This window comes from Sapajus apella, unplaced genomic scaffold, assembly GCF_009761245.1.
Source record: "Sapajus apella isolate SASKATOON/1434 unplaced genomic scaffold, GSC_monkey_1.0 scaffold25, whole genome shotgun sequence".
Lineage (NCBI taxonomy): Eukaryota > Metazoa > Chordata > Mammalia > Primates > Cebidae > Sapajus > Sapajus apella.
This window is the reverse complement of record NW_022436965.1, coordinates 9,879,977-9,904,617: the sequence shown is the minus strand read 5'-3', so window position 1 is coordinate 9,904,617 and position 24,641 is coordinate 9,879,977. Positions and strand designations below refer to the sequence as shown.

General features: G+C 36.7%; 1 protein-coding gene across 1 annotated transcript in view; it reads left to right on the top strand.

Annotated features, from left to right (window-relative positions):
- XPR1 (xenotropic and polytropic retrovirus receptor 1) overlaps positions 1 to 21,691 on the top strand; it is a 236,200-nt gene extending 214,509 nt beyond the window's left edge. Inside the window, exons 12-15 of the mRNA XM_032291238.1 lie at positions 8,369 to 8,535; positions 11,500 to 11,639; positions 16,933 to 17,154; positions 20,248 to 21,691. Coding sequence (XP_032147129.1) covers positions 8,369 to 8,535; positions 11,500 to 11,639; positions 16,933 to 17,154; positions 20,248 to 20,308 — 590 coding nt within the window. The 3' untranslated portion in view covers positions 20,309 to 21,691. The remainder of the gene's footprint in view (positions 1 to 8,368; positions 8,536 to 11,499; positions 11,640 to 16,932; positions 17,155 to 20,247) is intronic.
- Positions 21,692 to 24,641: the final 2,950 nt, after the last annotated feature.

Genomic DNA, 24,641 nt, shown 5'->3' with positions numbered 1-24,641 from the left:
GTCATCCCTTGTTTTTCCCAAATCTTTGAATAACTCTTTGTCATTCCTAGCTCCGTCCTTCTAGCCTGTGTACCTGCTCAAGAGTCCCCCACTCTGAAAAGATTTCCCTTACCTCATTAAGCCATCTGGTCTAGTCTTCTCCTTTTCTCTATCCTACATCTCAAAACAGTAGTCTATTCTTATTCTTACTGTCTCCCTTCCTATAGCCATAATAACTCTATAGTAATTAAAACATATTTAGAAACCTTGAAATGTAAACAAACATAGAATTAGAATTTAAATTGTTTTAGGAGATTAAAGAGAAGCTCTGTAACGTTTGAGAGAGTTGTTACTGTTTTGAGTCTTTGATATTAAAAAAACATGGGAAAGATAAACTCAACCAAGTGTAGTCAAATGCAATGTGATTTCTTTTATAGATGGAAGAATTATTTCTCACTGTATTCTGTCCTTTTCATAAAAGGAGCTTCTAATTATTTTGATGGTTCCAACCACTGTCTCTGTGACTCGCCAGCCTGTGTCTGAAGCTTTTTAGTTTTATTTCCAGTTGTTTCCTGGGCATCCTCCACCTCGATATTTCATTGTACCTTAAAGTCAAGACGTCAAAAACTAAACTCATTTTTTTCCTAAGCTTGCTTCAGGCTCCATGTTCTCTAACCCAGTTTATGGTCCCATCTCACTCACCCAGGTTAAAGACTAGGAGTTATCCTTGACTGCATCCTTTAACTCACCTTCAAAATTTACCAAATCCTGCCAATTTTATTTCCTAAATATTTCTTAATTTTTGTCTTACCTCTCTGTCCCTTAAACTTATAGTTAATTCTAGCCCTCATTGCATCTCACTGGGCTATTGCCTCAGCCTTATTAATAAACTACTTTCAGTATTTACACCTCACGACTCATCTTCCTTAAGATACCTAGAACTGCACTGCTGCATAATGTAACTACCAGCTACATCTATCTGTTGAGCATTTGAAATATGCCTAATCTAAATCAAAATGTTCTGTAAGTGTAACATACAAATTGGATCTTGAAGACCTAGTTTGAAAAAAAAACTATGAAAGACCATTTTATTTTGACTCTATATTAAATGTAAAAATGATAACATTTTAGATATAGATTACATAAAATATATTATTAATTTTACTTTTTTCCATCTTTTTAAATATGGTTACTAGAAATTTTAATATTATATATATACTCTTTCTCCAGCTTTTCTTTTTTATTTTGTAGATGGAGTCTCACACTGTCACCTAGGCTGTAGTGCAGTGGCATGATCTTGGCTCACTGCAATCTCTGCCTCCTGGGTTCAAGCAATTCTCCTGCCTCAGCTTCCAGAGTCGCTGGGACCACAGGTGTCCGCCACCACACCCAGCCAATTTTTTTGTATTTTTAGTAGAGACAGGGTTTCACATGTTGGCCAGGATGGTCTCGATCTCCTGACCTCATGATCTGCCCACCTCGGCCTCCCAAAGTGCTGGGATTACAGGCCTGAGCCACCGCACCCTGACTTTTCTCCAGCTTTTCATGGGGCTGGTTCCTTCTCATTACCCAAGTCCCAGCTTAAGAAACCTTCTCTGCCTAAATGCTGCTTCTGCCTGAATACTGTCTAAAGGAGTTTTGTCATATCATCCTGTTCTGTTTTCTTCATGGTATTTTTTACTGTGTAAAAATCACGTTGTTTACTTATATATCCGATCATGGTCTACTCCCTGTGAGACAGGAAATTTGTCTGACCATTAGTAAATATGATTCACTGTTGTGTGCCTGGTACCTAGAATAATATCTGGCATATACAGGTGCTCATTTATTGAATGAATGGTTTCTAGTCTGCTTAATATGCTTCTCTCTGCCCCATAAATCTGTTCAACTCAAGTCCTTTCAAGATTTAGCTCAAGTAGTACTTCCTTTAGGAAGCCTTTCCTAGCTATTTCCCGCCCCGGCTTATTGATTCCTTTTCTATGCACAGTTCCGCAATTGTACCTACACATTGTGTTTTTGACTTTGTTCTCTCTCCTTTTAGATGTAGCCCTTAGGAGTTCTTCAGTACATTTCCATTCCCTAGAATATACCTAGTGAGGTTACCCAATAGACATTCACTATTTGTTTGTTGAGAATACAAGTGAGCAGATTTTTTTTGGAGTTAATCTTTAGTATTCTAGTTACACAGTAAATAATGCAGGTTATAGTATATACTCAGTAAACATTTCTTGAATGAGTAAAGGAATTCCTGTGTACTGTTTTTATCATAAAAACAATATAGCAAAATTAAAGTCTTATTTAAATCATTTGTGTCACCACCCTAATAACATTTTCCTTAGCCCACTTTCTTCCTTAATCTTACTTCCTTCATCTGAAATAACCACTTCTGGTTTTTTTGTAAACATAATTTTATATACAGTATGAAATAAGCAATAATATGTGTAATAACTTTTAAATTCTATTTTTCCACACTATGTTGGAAATTTTTTAATGTTATTTCATGGTTTTATGAAACTGCTTTTTTTCATTTTAAAGTTGAGATGGACTTAGAGAAGCAGTGCTGTCTAGTGCAAAATGATTCCTCTTTCTGGTTCCCTCATTTAGCCTTAGGCCTTATGAGTTCCTTTTTTGTCTATTAAGAGTGTGAATTTTCTATAACTATAAAGCTTGGGAGAGGCGGTCTAAATTCAAACCCAAATTCTAACTTCAAATCTAGTTATCTATTTATTAACTATCTCCTTCAACTTCAGCTTCCTTAACTGTAAAATGGGAATAATAATGCCTGTCTTATCTGCCCTGAGGGTAAAGATGGTAATCACCTGAGGGATTAATCTGTGTGATCTCACATGTAACTAAAACACACTAAAGATCAGGGGAATATCTGTATTTGTTCATTTTTGGAGGACAATATTAATCTCACAATTCAAAGGTTTTATTTTTCTTTTTTTAGGTAATAGGAATAGACCCAGGATTTGCAAGATCCTAAACTCAGTCATAATTCAGTTTACCTTTATAGGTTTGGGCTTTGAAAACTATATCTAGTCTATTTTGTTTTCTTATTTCAAACTAGTAAATTATTGCCAGAATAGAAAAGGTTTAGGTGCAAAGAAAACCATTGTTTCTCTCTTCATGTGGTGCCACATTTTTTATTTTTAATATATTCACCCTGAAACATGATTCAAGTTGATTTACTTATTTAATTTTTCTAATTTCCGTCTCTAGTACTTTTCCTTCTATCTTTAAAAAAAAAATAATTCCCACATTGTCTCTTTAGTATCTGTAGTACTTTCGTCCTTTTCCTTTTCTTTTAGGCATTTGCACAATGACTATGGGTACAAAACCATAAGAAATTTTTTATTTGTTTTAAATTCAGTGGATACCATTACCATAAATATGTTCAATATGAATTATGCTTAGAATGTGGCAGGTGTGTAATAGATAGAAGCTTAGAGTAGAATAGGAATGACTTGATTTTCTGTGATTCTGAACATCACTAAAGTGTGCTACCAGGGTTAGCCAAGAGAGAATAAGATGTAATTGCTTGCCTAAAGTGATAATATCTTTCCAGGATATCTCCTGAATACCAATGAAGGCAGATGATTTCAGGGAGAGAGGCCTTCTTCACTTGAGAGATGGGAAAAATCAAATAATGGTAGTAGTTAAAATGAGACTAAAATGTAGCATTTGTAGATTCAAGTGTATGCTGACCATTGTTTGAAGAAGTTCTTCAGATAAAACATTACTTACTCTGAAATATTCTGTAAGAATATTTATTTATTTAAAACTCAGCAAGTCCTCATGTATGTGTCATAGAAATTGCATAGAAATGATACGGACTTCTTATGTAGAAAATCAAAGCATGATTTTAAAAAGATACTTTTAAATCATTTTTAATCAAAATTATCTTAATCAAAATTTTAAACCTTTGAATGAACACATTCAAAACTGTTGTTTGGAAAATGAAAAGACAAGCCACACATTAACAGAAAATTTTTACAGAAAACCTATCAGAAAGAAAAGTGGAATACAGAATAAATTTTTAAATTTCAGGCAATGCAATAATAGTAAGACAAGAAATTCCCCCTCAAAATTTTTAGCCAAATATTTGACCAAATCCATCACCAAAAAAGATACACAGGTGACAGTTAAACACATAAAGAGATTCCTGACATCACTAGTCATCAGACAAGTAAAGATTGATGTCACAACTAGATACTGCAACATTCCTATTAGAACGGCTAAATTTTGGCTGTGCTCGGTGGCTCACGCTTGTAATCCCAGCACTGTGGGAGGCTGAGGTGGGTGGATCACCTGAGGTCGGGAGTTCGAGACTAGCCTGACCAACATGGAGAAGCCCCATCTCTACTAAAATTACAAAAATAGCCGGGCATGGTGGCACATGCCTGTAATCCCAGCTACTCAGGAGGCTGAGGTGGGAGAATCACTTCAACCTGGGAGGTAGAGGTTGCAGTGAGCCGAGATCACGCCATTTCACTCCAGCCTGGGCAACAAGAGCAAAACTCCATCTCAAAAAAAAAAAAAAAAAAATAAAAGGCTAAGTTTTTTTTAATGACAATATCGAATACTGTTGAAGAAGGAGAAGAACTAAATTTATCTTATATTGCTAGTGAAAATGCAAAATGGTACAATGACTCTTTAAAACAGTTTGAAAGATTTTTATAAAGTTAAGCATCCACTTACCATACAACCCAGCAATCTCACTCTACCCAAGAGAAATGAAAACATATCACATAAAATCTTGTGTGTGAATATTTATAAAATGATTTTTTTGGAATTGTCAAAAACTGAAAACATTCTGTATGTTCATCAACAAGTAAGTGGATAAACAATTTGTGTACATCCTTACAAAGTAATACTGGTTAGCAAAAAAAAGAAATAAGCCACTGATACATGTAACAACATGCATGAATCTTTAATATATTATGCTAAGTGAAAACAACCAGACTCAAAATGCTGTATACTAAATGGTTCCATTTTATGTGACCGTCTCAAAAAGGCAAAACTACCAGAAGAGAACACAGACTGGTAGTTGTCAGTGGGGCTACAGTGAGGTGTGCAGGAATTCTTTGGAGTTATGGAGATGGTTTATATCTTGATTGTGGTGATGGGTACATGACTCTGCATTTGTCAAAATGAGCGGGATGTGACTAAAAAAGAAAAGAAAAGAAATAATATGGGCGTACAAAAGAGAAACACCAGATCGATCTCATTGCACCATTGTAAGAATTACATTCTAAGGATAAGACTTACTCTCAAAATGTAGGAGAAATACCAGAAAATTAGCACATTGATTTTAGTTTCATTATTAATTCCTTTTTCATGTAACATTTTCACTCCTCTCCACAATCTCCTTTTATGTAATAATTTACACTTGATAATTACACTTCAATAATTAGTAAAGAAGAAAAGAAAATCAGCTTTCTGTAATAAGACTCAAAATTACCTATACTCACTTGAGAAATACTCACTTGGTTATCTCCTACTGAATGTATCCATTACTCTATTTTCATGTCCTTTTACTAGCAGACAAAATAATAATTTATTATTGGGAAAATTAAATGAGACAATGTTTGTAAAATACCTGGCACATACCTCATATTTGGTTTTTTTCAGTGTTTTAAATATAAATAACAGTTAAGTTGCTTGTCTTTATCTCTCAGTGTTAATCTTGTTTTGAAAATATAAGAAGAGTGAATTTTACTAAGTTGCCGAATTTGCTTTATTCTTTGTGAATCTTAGTAGATGAATTTTAGTTATCTTTTTTAATGCACCCATGATGTGAATTATTGAATGATACTTCTCAGCTAGTCCCTGTATCTGTACATAGAATGAAATAAATGCATGTCAGAAGACATGAACTATACCTAGATGATAGGTTAATAATTTTTTAGGCATTTTAGGTTGATAAATATTCAGTTCAAGTTGCTTTTGATGAAGAAGAATTTTTGTGGAAATAGTTTAAATGTGAAAATGTGATTATATCAAAGCCTGGCTATTCAGCAGAATCACATGTGGACCATTTTAAAAAAATACCAATTTTGGCCGGGTGCAGTGGCTCACACCTGTAATTCCAACATTTTGGAAAGCCAAGGTGGGTGGATCACCTGAGGTAAGGAGTGTGAGACCCGCCTGGCCAATGTGGTGAAACCCCCGTCTCTACTAAAAATACAAAAGTCAGCCGGGCATGGTGGCAGGCGCCTGCAATGCCAGCTACTCAGGAGGCTGAGGCAGAATTGCTTAAACCTGAGAGGCAGAGGTTGCAGTGAGCCAAGATTGCACCCTGCATTGCAGCCTGGGCAACAGAGCGAGACTCCATCAAAAAAATAAATAAAATTAAAAAACATAATAACTTTAAAAATACCAATTTTTTCTCCTACCACTACCTTTCTAAGAGAAGCAGCTAAACAGTGATGTCCTGGTACATGTTCAACAAACCAGCTCTTGGGTGGGAGTGGGGATGGGGCATGGATTCTTAGTGTTTGCTGATTTCCATGGTGTAAATATTTCCACCGTAGCCAATTTCAAACTGATAAGATGATAACACTAAATGTGGAGTTAGGAAAAGATGTACAGTGGCACAGCATTATACAGTATTTCCATCATACAGGTACAGTAAATATATATAACCTTGAGAGAGTAAATAATGGCAAAAATCAATAAAATAATTAAAAAGTAATGATTTTTGAGGATGGGTTACCTTTATTTTAATGTAACTGTTTATAAAGTTATGTAAGTTAATTTTTAATAAAGACTACGTTTGATAACCAGCTTCCAGAGTTTCTGAAAATTTAGCAATTGGCCCTCATGAGCTGATGAGAACTGATGTTCACACAGCCTGAAGCTCCGAGGTATCTATTTCCTTTAACCAATTGGTTGCAAGTAATTTGCCAACCAGTTGTTTTTCTAAAATACAGATCTGATCCTAAAGCCCATGGAGGCATTCCGCAGTCAGACCCAGATGAGTCTTTTTCACCCTTGTTTTAAATCATACCTTTCTCTCACATCCTCTGTATGTCATCTACATTCAGTGTAGATTACTTGTAACTTCTCAAACACACCTCGTACTTTCCCCTGCCTCCTTTTTATCTGCCTTCTCAATACCTTCCTTCAGCCTTGAATGGCCTTACCTCATTTGCCTGACTTTTGCAATACTATTTATCCTTCTAGAAATAACTCATATGCTGCTTCCTTGTACTTCCTACTGTTGGAAACATTCACATTTGCCTTGGTGCTCTCATAGCCCATTGTTTATACTTCATTTTGAGTTCAAATTTATCAATAACAAACGTCTGTTTCACGCTCTAGATTATAAATTTATAAAGGGTGCCTTTGAATCATACTGTACTTAACATATTAATATAATCTAAAAGTGGTTAATAAACACTTGCTTATTTTAACAGAAAAAAAAAATATGAACAATGCATGATATATCCTTTTCTTTCTATTCCTTTAAGAAACGGACCAAAATTTAAACTTTTTTGAATTAGATGTTGTACGCCTTTTTTTCCTGGTGATGCAGAACCATATTAGTAGTTATATACCTATATCACACCTAGAGATGTTCCACGGTGACTCTGGAGCTTACCAAAGAAGAATTTCATTAGATAGTGTATGAAGCAAAAATGATCAAATCGTATAACTATATTTGCAGATCATTATTCTCATTTAGTGTGCCTTATAGTATTTTCAGCATAAAGCCAAAAGTTATAGTATTCCCCGCAAACTAAGCCTTTGTATCAATAAATACCCTCTAAGAAAAGCTAAGATATCTTACTTTGCTTTGTGACTTGAGAGAAATTTGCTTTCATACATATCCTTAAGGGTAAAATCCTTATCTGTTGTTTTCGGGCATTTTATCTAGACTTGGAATTATCGGGTTGCCATCACAGTAAGTATTGACAGGATCTAAGTGTATAAAGGGAAATGTTCTAAAGTAAAAACAATCCAAGAATTTCTTGAAGCAAATGCAGCACATTCCTTGTTAGTGGTGTTTCAGGAATTTTTTTCATATTTTACCCTAGGCTGCCACCTGATGGCAAAAGTTAAAATTACATATTTTGTAACATTCAACGCCTTCATTGCAATTATATGGATTTTTTTTTTAATGTATTCAGCATAGAGCCTCCAAAACTTATATACATTTGTGCAAGTGTTATGTATTCAATAAATGTTTGATGATTGCTTTGGAACTCAGGGAAATCATTTATTATTTAACCTTTGTTAGACAGTGATCTTCCTACGATTTGTTTAAAGCTTTGCTTAGTTATGGAGCTGTTTTAAGAATCTGTGTTTTAATTAGTGTTATTTAATGAAGAATTTTACTTAAATGTAGTAATGTTTTCTTTTCCCTTTCCCTTTCTTTCTTCAGAACGAGGTCACTCGGACACCATGGTGTTCTTTTACCTGTGGATTATCTTTTATATCATTAGTTCCTGCTATACTCTCATCTGGGATCTCAAGATGGACTGGGGTCTCTTTGATAAGAATGCTGGAGAAAACACTTTCCTTCGGGAAGAGATTGTATACCCCCAAAAAGTATGTATAAAGAGTGTCTGTGTTTGTTTAAAAAAACAAACGGCCAGGCGCAGTGGCTCACACCTGTAATCCCAGCACTTTGAGAGACTGAGATGGGCAGATCACCTGAGGTCGGGAGTTCAAGACCAGCCTGACCAACATGGAGAAACCCCATCTCTACTAAAAATACAAAATTAACCAGGCGTGGTGGTGTGCATGCCTGTAATCCCAGCTACTCGGGAGGCTGAGGCAGGACAATCGCTTGAACCCAGAAGGTGGAGCTTGCGATGAGCCGAGATCATGCCGTTGCACTCCAGCCTGAGCAACAAGAGCAAAACTCCATCTCAAAAAATAAGCAAACAAACTTAGGTATACCACTAGCTAACCCTGTTGCAGTACACACCCAAGCTGTTTACTACATGCCAGGTACTATAGGAAATAAAAACAAAGTAAATTTCTCATTCTCAAGGAAAGCCATAAACTACGTTCAGATAAGTAAACAAATTGCAATACCATGTGATAAAGACTAGAATAGAAGAATAAATAACTTACTATAGTTTATGATGTTTTTGAACATGGAATGCCCTCAGTCTGAAACACTGTCCCTTTTGTCTGCTTTGTAAACACCTGTTCTTCCTTCTTAAAAGTCAGTTTGAGTGTTACTTTCCTCCAAGAAGCCTTTCTTTATTTTTCCTAGCGTAGTCAGCTATTCATCTAAATCTTTTTTTACCCTATATAAACTACCCTTATACCAGTTATCACATTGTGTTATAATAATGTGTTTAGGTGTCTGTATTCTTCACTGCCCAGCATAGTTCGTGATATATAGTAGACTTAATGTTTCTGAAATGAATGAATAAATACTTGACTAAATGAAAAGTGTTATGAAAACACAAAGGAAAGGGAGTGCCTGACTCTGCTTGATTGCATCAAGAAGACTTCTCCTTTCATTTATTTCATCTAATATTTGTTAAAATCAAGTGTCATTTCAATCAGAAAATATAGACTATTTTTTAGGAATAATTCTTTAGGAATTATTTTGGAATTTTATCTGTGTATCAATAAAAAGATAAGAGGAGCTGAATTAAAAAGTCAAAAAATCAAAAAATATATTTACTCAGATATTTTAGTAAAGGATAAGTACCGTGATTAGACCTTGAAAGAAATTAAGCAATGAACTGGTAATCCTGAATGTGAATTATAACCCAAGGTCTTTCACTAACTAGCTATATAATTTTCTGCAACTAGGCGTGGTGGCTTACACCTGTAGTCCCAGCACTTTGGGAAGCCAGGACAGGAGAACTGCTTGAGTTCCAGACCAGTCTAGACATCATAGTGTGAGACCCTGTCTCTACTAAAAATACAAAAAAAAAAAAAAAATTAGCTGGGTGTGTTGGCACATGACTGTAGCCCCAGCTACTTGGGATGCTGAGGCAGGAGGATCTCTTGAGCCCAGAAGTTCAAGGCTGCAATGAGCTATATTCATGCCACTGTACTCCAGCCTGGGCAACGGAGCAAGACCATGTCTTTAAAAAAAAAAAAAAAAAAAAAGTCAAATATTTGGAATAAAGTTCCTCCAGCTTTAAAAGTGTGGAATCCAGTGGAGATTCATTAAAAATTTAGAATGCAGGTATATGAACCTTCAAATCAGTTCTTAGGGATTAACAGTTCTTAAAATCAGTTCTTAGGAATGCATAGCATTAAGCGCCACATCCCAGGTCCAGAAACAATTTTTGTTCTTTATATTCAAACTTTTCTGTGTATGTTGATCTCAACATAAGTGTATTCCTCCCAAAAGACTTCCCCTTTTTTGGTGACATCAGCTTCCACTTTGGTCAGTGGTGAATAGCTTAAGACTGACTCTGAAAGGCACATGAAATTACAGTTCTTCAGTTAAGCCTAATAATAAATAAAGTGAATGTGGATTTACCCAAAAATTGTATTATCACTATATTGGGAGGATGGGAGAGGGAACAGTGAGCCATGTGACTGTGTTAAAATCCTCATAATAATCCCATTAAATTCATCATAATCAGCAATCAGTGAATAATGTCTAAAATTGAGTAATCAAGATATAACACTATACACATACTATTTTAATATATGGAGGATAAGTAGAAGAAATAGCTACAAATTTTGAAAATGTTTGGTCTCTAGAGATGGAAAGAAAAGGTGGCCAGGGAACTCTTATTTTTTTTAAATAATAGCATTTCACAATGACTGGTATTACTTTGTTTAAAAAAAATTTAAGTAAAATAAGTATTATGGCTTAATACATAGTAATTCCCCTTCCCAAAAGATTTCACATTCTTTAAATACATCTATTTAAAGAGCTAATTTCCTTGAGATTAATAATGAGCAAATCTATTATATAGTTCTGGTCTACTGGCAATTTGTGTACTTAAGACTTTTGTGTAGCAAAAACTGAACTGGCCTCCTAAATCCTGGGTGCTGGTACCTGCAAGTATAACCTGAGCACCACCTTCCCCGTGTAAAAATGGAACATTTCTTAAATTCAACCATGCTTGTGAAATCCAAGCTTAATTTCATTTATATTAAAAAACAAGGCAAAGCTTTCTTCAAATACAGGATAAGGCAACTGGAAAATAAAATACAAATAACACAATGAGTAAATCTGCTAATCTTTTCTGATATTAGCTATTAAGTCTGCTGTACCTGTTAGAATGTAATCTCAATTGATCAAGAATCTTATCCAGCTTCTATTTCTGGGCCCTAGAGGGAAGCCTGGTATATAGTATGGCAGTGAAATATATTTGTTAATGATTACTGAAATTCAGTAATACTTCATTTTGGATACTATACTATTTAAGGAAAAACTAAATTGGTAGAAATAGTTCTAAAATATAACTTTCCTCTTGAACCTGTACTGATTGGTAGGACATGTGCGAGTCTTGTTGCTCATTGGTATGCCTATTTATGAGAAATGTGATGGGAAACATACTCAATTTTTTCATTATTTCTCAGGCCTACTACTACTGTGCCATAATAGAGGATGTGATTCTGCGCTTTGCTTGGACTATCCAAATCTCGATTACCTCTACAACTTTGTTGCCTCATTCTGGGGACATCATTGCTACTGTTTTTGCCCCTCTTGAGGTTTTCCGGTAAGCAAACTACTGAAAAGTTTATTAAGGATTCTTTTTCACCCAAAAGACACCCAATACTTACAAATTAGAATTTATTATAACTTATACTTGAAAACCTTAAATTTTCCAACTGTTCTCAAGTTTCTCATGAGCTTTAGAATTGGAAAATCCTACTTGAAGGACTTGGAGGTTAATTCTCACAGAGTTAAAATAACCATTGATGATGACTTAAAAGCTTTTTTAGAACTGGGTTCCATTGAAAGAATAAGTGGAAATTGGGAGGTAAATGGCTTCGAACAGAAATTGAAATCTTCAGAGAATCATTTTTTGCAATTTGGCAGTCCGAGTTATTCAGCCCAGCCTTCTCACTGAAAACAATAAAAATGCTAGATAAAATGTGTTTAGATCTGGCCAGGCGAGGTGGCGCATGCCTGAAATCCCAGCACTTTGGGAGGCTGAGGTGGGCGGATCACTTGAAGTTAGGAGTTCAAGACCAGCCTGGCCAACATAGTGAAACCCCATCTCTACGAAAAATACAAAATTAGCTCAGTGTGTTGGTGCATGCCTATAATCCCAGCTACTTGAGAGGCTGAGGTAGGAGAATTGCTTGAACTCAGGCAGTGGAGGTTGCAGTGAGCCGAGATCACACCATTGCACTCCAGCCTGGGCAACAAGAGCAAAACTCTCCGTCTCAAAAAAAAAAAAAAAAAAAAAAAAAAAAAATTAGCCAAGCATGGTGGCACGTGCCTGTAGTCCCAGCCTACTGAGGAGGCTGAGGTGGAAGAATCACTTGAACCCGGGAGGAAGAGGTTGCAGTGAGCCAAATTGAGACACTGCACTCCAACCTAAGCAACAGAGGGAGACCATATCTCAAAAACAAAAGCAAAAACAAAAATCTGTTTCACTTATAGTAACAGAATAAAGAGGAGAAAAAGAACAATATATGTAGAAAATGTCATTGACAAAAGTCAATCCTGTTGATGAAAAAAAAGTTTTCTGCAAAAACACAATCAAGATTATATTTAACAGTAAAACACTATAAACTTTCCCTTGAGTTCAGGAATGAGAGAAGTGTGTGTGCTGTTCCTTCTATTTAATATCATCAAAGTATAACTAGTGCAATGAGGAAAAAGAAATATCACAATTGAAAAGGAAAAAATAAAACTATAATTATTCACTGATGACAATTACATAAACAGAAAATTCTTAAGAATTTACAAATAAATTATTAAATCAACGTCACAGTGTGACTATAAGGTCAACATAATATAAATCAATCATTTTAAAAAACAGTCATAGCTGGGCACAGTGGCTCATGCCTGTAATCCCAGCACTTTGGGAGGGGAGGCCTAGGCGGGCGGATCACGTGAGATTGGGAGTTCGAGACCAGCCTGACCAACATGGAGAAACCCTGTCTCTACTAAAAATACAAAAATTAGCCAGGTGTGGTGGCACATGCCTGCTGTAATCCCTCTACGCGGAGGCTGAGGCAGAATTGCTTGAATCCAGGAAGCAGAGGTTGCGGTGAGCTGAAATTGTGCCATTGCACTCCAGCCTGGGCAACAAGAGTGAAACTCCATCTCAAAAACAAAACAAAACGAAAAAAACCAGTCACAACAACTAGAAAAAGAACATTTAAAAAAACATATCATTTTGAATAGCATCTGAATATATCGGATACACATCTAGGAATAAGTCTAATTAAATTAAAGCTGTGTAGGTGTGGGAAAATCAACAAGCCAGTTCCGTAATTTATATGGAAATACAAAAGGTCAAGAATGGCCAAGACTATCCAGAAAAGAACAGTTAAAAGACTTAACACTCACAGATACCAAGACTGATGATAGAGTTACAGTGAGTAAGACAGTGTATGGTATCAGTGAAAGGATAGACAGATAGTTCACTGGAAAAGAATAGGGAGTACTGAAAAAAATAGGTACATACCTTGATACTTCCTGATTTATGACAAAGGTGGCTACATAACAGTGGAAAAAGAGGGCCTTTAATAAATGATACTGAGTCAACTGGATATCCATATGGAAAAAAATAGTTCCCAGCTCCTACTATATACTGTGTGCAAAATCAATTCCAGGTGGATTGTTGAACTAAGTATGAAAAGTAAATCAATGACTTCTCTGGAAGTAACATAGGAAAGAACCCTAAAGGTGGTTTTCAGTGTATGGTAATGTATTTCATATTTCTGGGTGGTAATTACACAGTGGGCTCCTTTATGATAATTAAGCCATACACTTATGATTTGCATACTTTATATATGTGTGTTATACTTCTATTGAAATGCTTATCTTTTTTTTTTTTTTTTAAAAAGGCAAATTAGTGAAAGAAAAAGAGGGACTAACTTCAGAAAAGTGGCAGACTGACAGCTGACTTCTCAGCAACAGTGAAAGAATCATTAAAATGAAATATTCAGTGTGCTGAAAGAAAATAACTGCTTACCTAGACTCTGCCTAGTGAAGATATCTTTCACAAATAAGATGATATAAAGTTATTTTCAGATAGGTGTATAACATCCCTCTGAGTCAGGATGGGCAAACACTGCCTGGTAAAATAAGATAGAAGCTGGAAAAGGAAAGATAAACGTGAGAGAGAAAGAATGACTCTGGAATCCACGTGCTGTCAGAGCTCTCTCCAGACCAGTGTTCCTTCCCTTCTTCACCTTCCTGAATGCCTAGGCCTGGCACCTGAACTCTCCAACGCTGCCACCATCTTCCCCCACCCACTTCTTTCTCTTTCGTGTGTGCTGCTTCATCACATTTTTAAAAGAAATTCCAGTCCAGGTGCAGTGGCTCACACCTGTAATCCTAGCACCCTGGGAGGCCGAGGCGGGTGGATCACCTGAGGTTAGGAGTTCAAGACCAGCCTGGCCAACATAGCAAAACCCGATCTCTACTAAAAATACAAAAATTAGCTGGGCGTGGTGGCACACATCTGTAATCCCAGCTACTCGGGAGGCCGAGGCAGGAGAATTGCTCCAACCCAGGAAGCAGCAGGTGCAGTGAGCCAAGATTGCATCACTTCACTCCAGCCTGGGTGACAGAGTGAGACTCCATCCCAAAAAAAGAAAAAGAAATTCTAGTTTAAAAAAAAATACCTTGTGACTATTTCATGTCTTTTTAAAAAATCATTTGCTTACTAATTAAATCAAATGTTCTGTCCCCATTTAAAAAATAATCGTCTTTAGATCTGCTTTCTCCCTCCAACTATTGCCCATCTTTCTGCTGTCCTCTGTAGCAAAACTCTGCAAGAGATGTCTGCACTTGCTGTCTCTGCTCTCACTTCTCTACCGTTCTCTTTTTCATTCAAATCAAGGATGTATTCCTAATACTCAAACCACTTTTGTTAATAATCTATAATAATAATAATATTGTATGCATACTATGTAGCTGATAGCATTCTAAGCCTTTTACCTTTATTAAATCCTCACAACAATCTTAGGAGGTAGGGACTGTTATCATGCCTTTTACTGATGACACTGAAGCATAGGTTAAGTAACTCATCCAAAGTCATTACAGTGAGCAAGTGGTACAGCCATGATTTGAATCTAGACAGTCTCCCAGCATCTATGCTTTTAGATCATACTGCCTATTTTGCTAAATCCCCTGGTCAGTTTTCTGTACTTATCTTACTTTACTTCCCAGCAAAGCACTTTCTTCACTTGACTTCTCAGAAACTACATTCTCCTGTCCCACTGCTATTCCTTATCCACTCCTTTACTGGTTCTTCCTTCTCCCCCCAAACTTTTAAGTGTTAGTGTTCCAGGATTTAATCTTCTGCCCTCTTCTCTCCTCTAGTTGTATTATTCCTAAATCTATTATTTGAAATGCTGTCTTTTTTTTTTTTTTACTTTTTTTTTTAAATTGCATTTTAGGTTTTGGGGTACATGTGAAGAACATGCAAGATTGTTGCATAAGTACACACATGGCAGTGTAATTTGCTGCCTTCCTCCCCATCACCTATATCTGGTATTTCTCCCCATGCTATCTCTCCCCAACTCCCCACCCCCCGCTGTCCCTCCCCTATTTCCCCCTGACAGACCCCAGTGTGTGATGCTCCCTTCCCTGTGTCCATGTGTTCTCATTGTTCAACACCCACCTATGAGTGAGAACATGCGGTGTTTGATTTTCTGTTCTTGTGTCAGTTTGCGGAGAATGATGGTTTCTCTTTATGCTATCTCCAGCCATAAACTTTCCCTCGAACTGCAGACTCTCATCCATCTCTCTGCTGAATTCTCACATATCTAATGGGTAGCTCAAACCTAACAGGAACAGCCTTGCATCTCTGATCTTAGTAAATGCTGTCACCTTTCACTTAAACAGAATACCCTAAGACCACTCACATCCCATGTCAATAAGTCCTGTCAGCTCCATCTTTATAAATAAATCCCTTGTCTGTCTGCTTCTCATCACTTCTATTACTACCATCTTTAAATCACCATCATCTCTTTTCTGAACTGCTGCGACAGCCCTTCTAATTGGTCTTTCTTTAGATGTTCTTGTCTCCCTTTGATCTCTTCACCACTGAGCAGATAGAATGACCTTTTTCAAATAAATCACTTTATTTTCCTACTCAGAACTCTCACTGTTCTCCACTAGACCTAAAATTTAAACTGGTTTATAAGGCCCTTTGTGGATGGGCCCTTTTCCACCCCTCCATCATTGTCTCCTGCCGTTTTCACCTCACTTATTCTGCGCTAGCCCCACTGACCTTGCTGTTGTTCCAACTTGCTTTTTTATACTTGCCATTTGCCTCCGCCTGGGATACTTTCCTCCAGGATTTTTACATGACTTACTTCCTTGCATTATTCAGGTTTTCAGTAGCTGTCATGTCTTCAGAGAAGCTTTCCCTAACCAGTCTTAATGATGGCATACTCTATTCCCTTGTCCTGCTTTATTTTCTTCACAGTACTTATCATTAGCTGATTGATTGTTTACTTGCTCATTTTCTGTCTCTACCTCTAGAATTTATACCCCGTAAGGGCAAAAAGGCTTTTTGTTATTCTGTGCCTTTACTGCCTTATGGTAGGCATTCAGTAAATACGTGTCAAATAAGTTGAAAGAATGAGCACTCCTAAAACTGCATTCCATGAACCCCTTCCTTTTTCATAGTCCAGTCTTGTTTCCCTTACCCCCCGCCACCTCCCCACAACACCATCTTGAATATTTTAATATTCAAGCCCTTAATTCTTTGTTTTCATTTCCATGTGTGGAAACTTGATATTCTGGGAGGTTTACAGGCAGCAGAAGTATGTTACAATTTCATAAGTAATTTGTTTGATCTACCCCATTTTGCTAAGGCGATTTGTGTGGAACTTCTTCCGCCTGGAGAATGAACATCTGAATAACTGTGGTGAATTCCGTGCTGTGCGGGACATCTCTGTGGCCCCTCTGAATGCAGATGATCAGACTCTCCTAGAACAGATGATGGACCAGGATGATGGGGTACGAAACCGCCAGAAGAACCGGTCGTGGAAGTACAACCAGAGCATATCCCTGCGCCGGCCTCGCCTCGCTTCTCAGTATGTATGGCTTCTGCTTCTGTGAGGCGCATTTCCTTTGAGTTTTAGCATTGGGTGACTTGTAAGCTAAGCTGCTGTCAGGTTGAACTAAATGAAATTGCTGATACTCAACCACTTTCCATGTACAAAAAACAGTAATAAGCAGCAATTCCATATGATACAACCTATAGACTGTCTAAATGAGCACACAGAGTAAATGTCACCAATGCATAACCTACTAATTTGGCCTTAAAGATACACTGTCTAGATGAAAAGATTGTGGAGGGTGATTTGTTAATATTTGACTCTTCTGTATGTTTTACATACAAATAATTTTTATGTTATAAACTTTAGGAATCCTGCCATCTATGCCTTGACCAAATTACTTAATTTCTATATTCTGCCCCTCAACTGTAAATTGGGCTTAACATGGTTCTTGCTTGTAGGGTGGTTAAGTGGATTATATTCGTTATTACATAGAACTTGGAACAGTTCCCTCAAAAAGAGCTTACTAAGTATAACCTATTATTTTTATCCTCTTATTAAATACCTACAGTGATGTTTTTTATCGGTCATTGAGTATGCATGTTGCTAAAAGTTACAGTAAATGTACAGTATATGGTGACTGCATTTGAAATTTAGAGAAAGTAGCACAGTAGATTGGAATGAAGGAGACTTATGTTGAGGATGAGCAGTTTTCTAAAGGATAAGGCAATGAATAGACTAGAGACTACTAAGACATGAAGATGGAAGTGAAGTACAGAAAGAAAAACCATGTGACTAGAATTATAGTAAGACTAGAATTATAGTGCTGAGTAGACGAAGGATGATTGTAAAAGGCTGAAAAATGCAAGCTTGATCTTGTAGGCAGGAAAGAGTCACAGAGAATTTTTTCGTAGAGGAATGACATTGTGAAAGTAGTATCCTAGGAAGTTATTATGGCACTGTGTAAGATACATTAGGCAAGGGAAAACTGAAGGCCAGAAAGCCAGATGAAAAACTATGCAGTGGTTTATGGGACAGTGAATATTCAGATCAGGATGCTTACAGCTGGACCTAAAGGAGTGTAAGATGTTTTGAAGGAAATAAGAAACAGAAGGTGGTACCCGTAACTCATTGGATATAGGAGAGTAGAGTAGAAATTGCTGAGCTTTAGATAGAGATTTGGAAGTTCTCTGTAAGAAGGTAGAGAAAAGCAGAGAGCAGGGAACTGAATCTTATTCCCTGGCTCAACCACGTTAGCCAGGGAACAAACACAGACCAAGAGAAAAATAAACAAAAGAGGCAGGAATGGTCAGGGAAGTCAGTAGGAGGAGCATCAGAACGAAAGCATGGTTGGTGCTGTGATCCCAAGGAAGCAGTGTTTGAAGGAGTTGGGGCAGGAGAGCACTGAGTGGATCAGTGAGATAAGTGCCACAAAAGGCTGGGAGAAAATGCCGAATGCAGTTGGCGACCTCACTGAGCCCCTGATTTTGAAGTCTAATTATCTTTGTTAGTTACCAGCAGAGGGCAATCTAAACATACACTATTTCTGCTTCAGAAACAAGGGGCTCTTTGGCAATAGATTATCATGTTCTTTCAGGTATTTAGTGGAAGAACACTGGGCAACCAGATTGCAGCGAGAGAAAGACGCTAGGAATGGAGCCGTTGATAAGCAGCGGAGAGAGCAGGAATCTAAAATCCGATCTGAATTTGAGTACTGACTTTATCAGTCCTGCAATCTTTAGCATATCCTTAATGTGTGTTTTTATGTTTTTGGTTTTTTTGAAACAATATCTCACTCTATTGCCCAGGCTGGATCAGTGCAGCAGCATAATAGTGACTCACTGCAGCCTCGACTTCCTGGGTTCAAGCACTCCTCCCGCCGTAGCCTCCCAAGTAGCTGGGACTATAGGCCTGCACCACTATCCGCAGCTAATTTTTTATTTTTTGTAGAGACAGGATCTTACTATCTTGCCCTGGCTGATCTCAAAGTCCTAGCCTCAAGAAATCGTCCCTCCTTGGCCTTCCAAACTGCTGGGATTATAGGCATGAGCCACCACACCCAGCGACCTGACTTTATTGTTGGTATTTATAGTAGTAGATAGTTTATGTTGGGCTGAAATATGCTTCACTGTAATTTCACTATAACAACCATTTGAATCCTAACTGGGCTCTCTCACATAACTTATAATGAGTCTGCTTTCTCTTCCGAGTTATATGTTGTCAACTATTTGAAGAGAAACGACTGTTATGCCTCTCCTTACGTTTTCTCTTCTGCTGGCTAACTCTTTTAGTTTCTTATATATGCCTCAAATGGTGTTATATCTGTCATCCTCATCATCCTTATCACAATTCCTTATATTTGTTTTGTAGTGTTTTTTTTTTTTTGGAGACATGGTCTCATTCTGTCACCTAGGCTGGAGTGCAGTGTTGTGATCATAGCTTGCTACAGCCTTGAACTTCTGGGCTAAAGTGATTCTCCTGTCTCTGCTTCCTGAGTAGCTGGGGCTACAGATGTGCCCTACCATACCTGGCTTTTTTTTTTTTTAATAGGATCTTGCTAGGATGCCCAGATTGGTCTCAAACTCCTGGGATAAGGCAATCCTCTTATGTCAGCCTCCCAAGGAGCTGGGATTACAGAAACCAGCCAGTTTCTTCTATTTGTTCAATGCCGTTTTTATCCACTTTCTCACTTGATGTGCACATTATCTCCGTGAGGTGAAAGTGGCGTTAAGTGAAATTGGTATTATCACTTCTGCCTTACAGAGATGGAAATGGGCACTCAGAGGGTTAAACAGATGCATCATAAAATCAGTCACTACTCAAACTCAGATCTTCTTATTCCAGATCGCTACCTTCTGCCTTACGCATATCTTGCCGTTGTTCTTGTACCTTCCACTGGTTGCCATTTAGTTTCTTAGAAAACACTAAGAAACCAGATGATTGGAAAAACATTCAATAATATCTAAAATTGAATAGGAAACTCTAGAATAATCTGTTTGGTACAGGAGGTAATCCCTGTTTAGGATGTGTGTTTAATGGTGGTGAGATTGGAAATGTGTCTAATACTGTGAAAGTGTTTGTATTTGAATAGTGGAACTAAGTGCTTTTTGTCCCTCTTGTTACCACTAGATCCAAGGCTCGTGACACTAAGGTATTGATAGAAGACACAGATGATGAAGCTAACACTTGAATTTTCTGAAGTCTAGATTAATGTTTGGTTTTCCTACTCTGCAATCCTTTCCTCGACCAACGCAACCTCTAGTACCTTTCCAGCTGAAAACAGGAGAAAACACATAACACATTTTCCGAGCTCTTCCGGATCGGATCCTATGGACTCCAAACAAGCTCACTGTGTTTCTTTTCTTTTCTTCTGGTTTAATTTTAATTTTGTATTTTTAAAACAAATATTTACTTCATTTGCCAATCAGAGGACGTTTTAAGGAACAAAACGTAGTATCATATGGATTGTTTACAATCACAAGGACATAGATACCTATCAGGATGAAGAACAGGCATTGCAAGGACCCTCTGATGGGATGGTACTGAGCTATCTCGGCTTCTGCTAGGCCCGGTTTTGACTGGTTGAAACCGGACATTGGTTTTTAAATTTTTTGTCAGTTTATGTGGAGAATTTTTTTCTTTCCTTCATACCCAGCGCAAAGGCACTGGCCGCACTTGCAGGAAAAGTGCAACTTAAAGCAGTACCTTCATTCATGAAGCTACTTTTTAATTTGATGTAACTTTTCTTATTTTGGGGAGGGTTGCTGGGTGGGTGGGAAATATGATGTATTTGTTACACATAGTTTTCTCATTATTTATGAAACTTAACCATAAGAGAATGATATAACTCCTGTGCAATGAAGGTAATAACAGTAAAAGAAGGCAGGGGAAACTTAACATTGGATGACATTTGTGAGGGTCAGTCCCACATACCTCTTTCAGGAGACAACTTGCACCAGTTTGACCTTTTCTTTCCTTTATTTTTATTTTAAGCCAAAGTTTCATTGCTAACTTCTTAAGTTGCTGCTGCTTTAGAGTCCTGAGCATGTCTCTCATAGCAAGGTATCCCCACAGTTCTACACCACTGACTGAATTTCATAGAAGAAGTTCTGATAATTTTTTTAACTTTGTAAGGAACAGATGTGGAATATACTTGCCCATATTTCAACCTTAACAGCTAAAGCAATGCCTTATTATGCATCAGCATGTATGGTCACTGTAGCATGACCTTTTCTGGCTCTGAATTAGAAGACAGAGCTATTTCAGAGGCTCTCTGTGGCCTCACTACATAGTTTTTCTTCTGGGTTCTACCACTTTAGCCAGAATTTGATCAAATTAAAAGTCTGTCATGGGGAAACTATATTTTTGAGCGCATGGAACAAATTATCTTTCCTCATTCACATTATGTTGATACAAAAGACCTTGGCAACCATTTCTCCCAGCAGTTTTAAAGGATGAACATTGGATTTGATGCCATCCCATGATAGAAAACCTGCTTTAAAATTTTAGGGATCTAAAGTTGGTCATACATAAAAAGTATACGCTTAGAAATTATAGACTGTTATGATCTGTCCACAGTGCCTGTTGTCACTTCTTTGTCTCATTTCTTCCCTTTGTTCCTTAGTCATCCAAATAAGCCTGAAAACCATAAGAGATATCACTTTATTGAATATGGTTGCCATTAAATTTAGCATTTCATTATCTAAAGGAATTAATATAAATTCTAGGACATGGTAAAATATGTTTTAATAACCCCCAGACCCAGATGAAAATTCCAAAGTCAATACCAGCAGATTCATGAAAGTAAACTTAATTCTGTAATTTTCAGCCTAATTATAAAACAGGAACAATAAGTGGAAGGCCAGCTATTACCATTTGCTTAGTCTTAAAAACATATGGTTACTGCCTTTTAATACACCCATATCATCAGCACTTCTCCAGTAAGATTAAAGTTACTTTTACTAGAAAATTTTTATCCATTAACTGACAGATAGTTTAAAGCAGTTTCTTCCATCATTATTCTGACTAGCTTCCCAAATTTGTTCCCCTTTTGAATCGAGTTGTTTTGTTTTGTTTTGTTGTTTTTTTCTGAAAAATCACACAACTTTGTGCTTCTGTTGCTTTTTTGTGTTTTGTCAAGCATGTCCCTTGACCCACAGTGGAAGAGGAAATGTTTAATTAATGTTTTTTTACTTTAAATAAATTGAATCATATATAATAATCAGTGTTAACCATTTAGTGACCCTTGATAGATTAAAGGTTGCATTATTTATACTTGGGATTTTTTCCCCCTAACTATTCTGTTTTTTGTACTTTATGGGGGAAATATCACTGGTCTATCAAGAAACAGCAGTAATTATTACTGAGTTAAATTGAAAAGTCCCGTGGACCAGGCATTTCTTGTACAAATAAAATTGGTGGTACTAATGTGTATCCAGAGCCATTTGAATTGTTAACTTTATTCTCTATTAGTAAATCTCTGATGGCACACACAGAATCTTACAGTTGACTTCTGCTATTTGAATTCCCCAGTGTTTTTATGTTAATGTATCCTATGGCCAGTTTAGTTTTTCTTCAACGGTTATTCTAGACCCTGATCAGTCTTATTTATTCACATATGATGCAACGACAAAATGTAATCCTTTTCTGAAGTGTTTGTCGGATTGGCATAGTCTATTCAAAAATAAGGCTTGTGTAACTTTCAGCTGGCTATGACAGAGGCTTAAGTGTGTATTTAAATACACTGCTTTATATTCCTCTTAAAGCTGTAAAGAGAAAAGAGGGCTCTTCCTCATTAAGAGAGCTTGGGAGACAAAGCATATATTTAATTTGTTTCTTTCCAAAAAGGCAATCTTTACTTTATTCTCCTAAATTTCATATGCTGTGTCCACCCTACATTCTTTTTGGAGGCTCCCATACACTGAAACTCTGAATAAAACTCTTAAAAATGCATATCACAGACTCATTTAAAGGAGCAGCAACCTAACCAAAGTTAGAACTTCATTTGATTTTAGGTTTAGAAATTCTAGTTTTATTTTGGAGAATCACTCAGTTTTTAATATCAGTTAAAATACTCCTCAAAGGAATGAAAAGGAAATCTAAGTAAAAGAATAAAACTTGTTTTTCATTTTATGATAGTATAGAAAGCACTGATGTTTATAGAGAAAAGATAAAAGTGGTTTACTGTCTATGCACAAATGAGTGCCTATATTTAAGGCCATCTATACCATTACAGTGGCATAATTGGTGATTTCATAGCATACAGAGAAACAATGAAATCAAAGATTAAATCACTATTAATTAGGTTACGATGGTCATTTGTAAGATCGGAAAGTAGTCGAAAACGCACCTGAAACTTTTTTTCAGCACTCCACCATTAGGCTCCTTAGGCAAGCTGCTTAACTTCAGTCAGAAGCAATGATGTGGGAGAATGCTATTCACTTCAGTAGTAACTTACAAAAACCATTTAAAGAAGGAAAATGGGCCCCAGCCCCTAGGATCCCTGACTTCCTGATATTCTAAACATGAGAATTCTGCGACTTTAACTGAGCTTTTACCAGAAGTAACTTGTGGATATATAGTGTCTTTCCACCATGCTTTGACCCACTAGACCAACAGTAACTAGATAAAGCAGTTCATCCATTTCTGGATAGGTGAATGAACTAGGGCAAGGAAAGAGGAGGAAAAAAATAAAGCAGTACTGAATCATACAGGTATCAGATTAGCAGACATTCGTTAAAGAGAAGTAAAATAATTTTGGAGATAGCAGAGAAGAGCAAGAAGATGCTGGATGTCGGCAGTAAGCCGCAGCAAGACAGGAAAGTAGGTGAGCCTGATAACGCAAAGGTGATGCCTCCATCTCTCCGCTCAGTGGTTATTAAATTGTTGAAAAAGACCTGCCTTTATTTTCCGATCTTTTTTCCCCATTACTTTGCATTATTCAGGAAATAGTTCTTTATTCTCAAATGCAATTTTCTAAACGGTGACTACAAAAATTTCTTACTCTAAGGAAAATAATTTAGACAATAACCCTATCTGTGGCATTATTGAAAAATGTCAGATTCTCTGAAAGATTGTATTTACCTGGTAAGCAGATTTCAGGTTAATATCGTTTCCTTTTAATGGTTTACATGAAATTTTCCTCTCAACAAGTACTTCTTACTGTATAACATTTGAGTTTTTAAAATTGAGATAGCTTCTGAAAGTAACAATCATGTTGAATTTGTAGCTCTCTCAACTACAAAATCACCACAGTTTTCTCTAATAGGAATTCAGTGTCATTACAGGTAAGATCTATAATGACCAGGTGAAGACAATTGAAGCTTTGGTAGAACTTTTGCAAAAGTTAGAAGAATAAATCCAGTTTATCGGCTTAGTTCATTTTCTTTTTCTGAGTGATCTAAATTTCTCTTGCTTGTGATCATTAGCTAAGGCAAGGAAAGTTAAAGATTTTATAAATTACAAACATATGTTTCTGCATTTCGGAAATCAGTCTTGATAGTAAATCTTAAAAGCTCCCAACT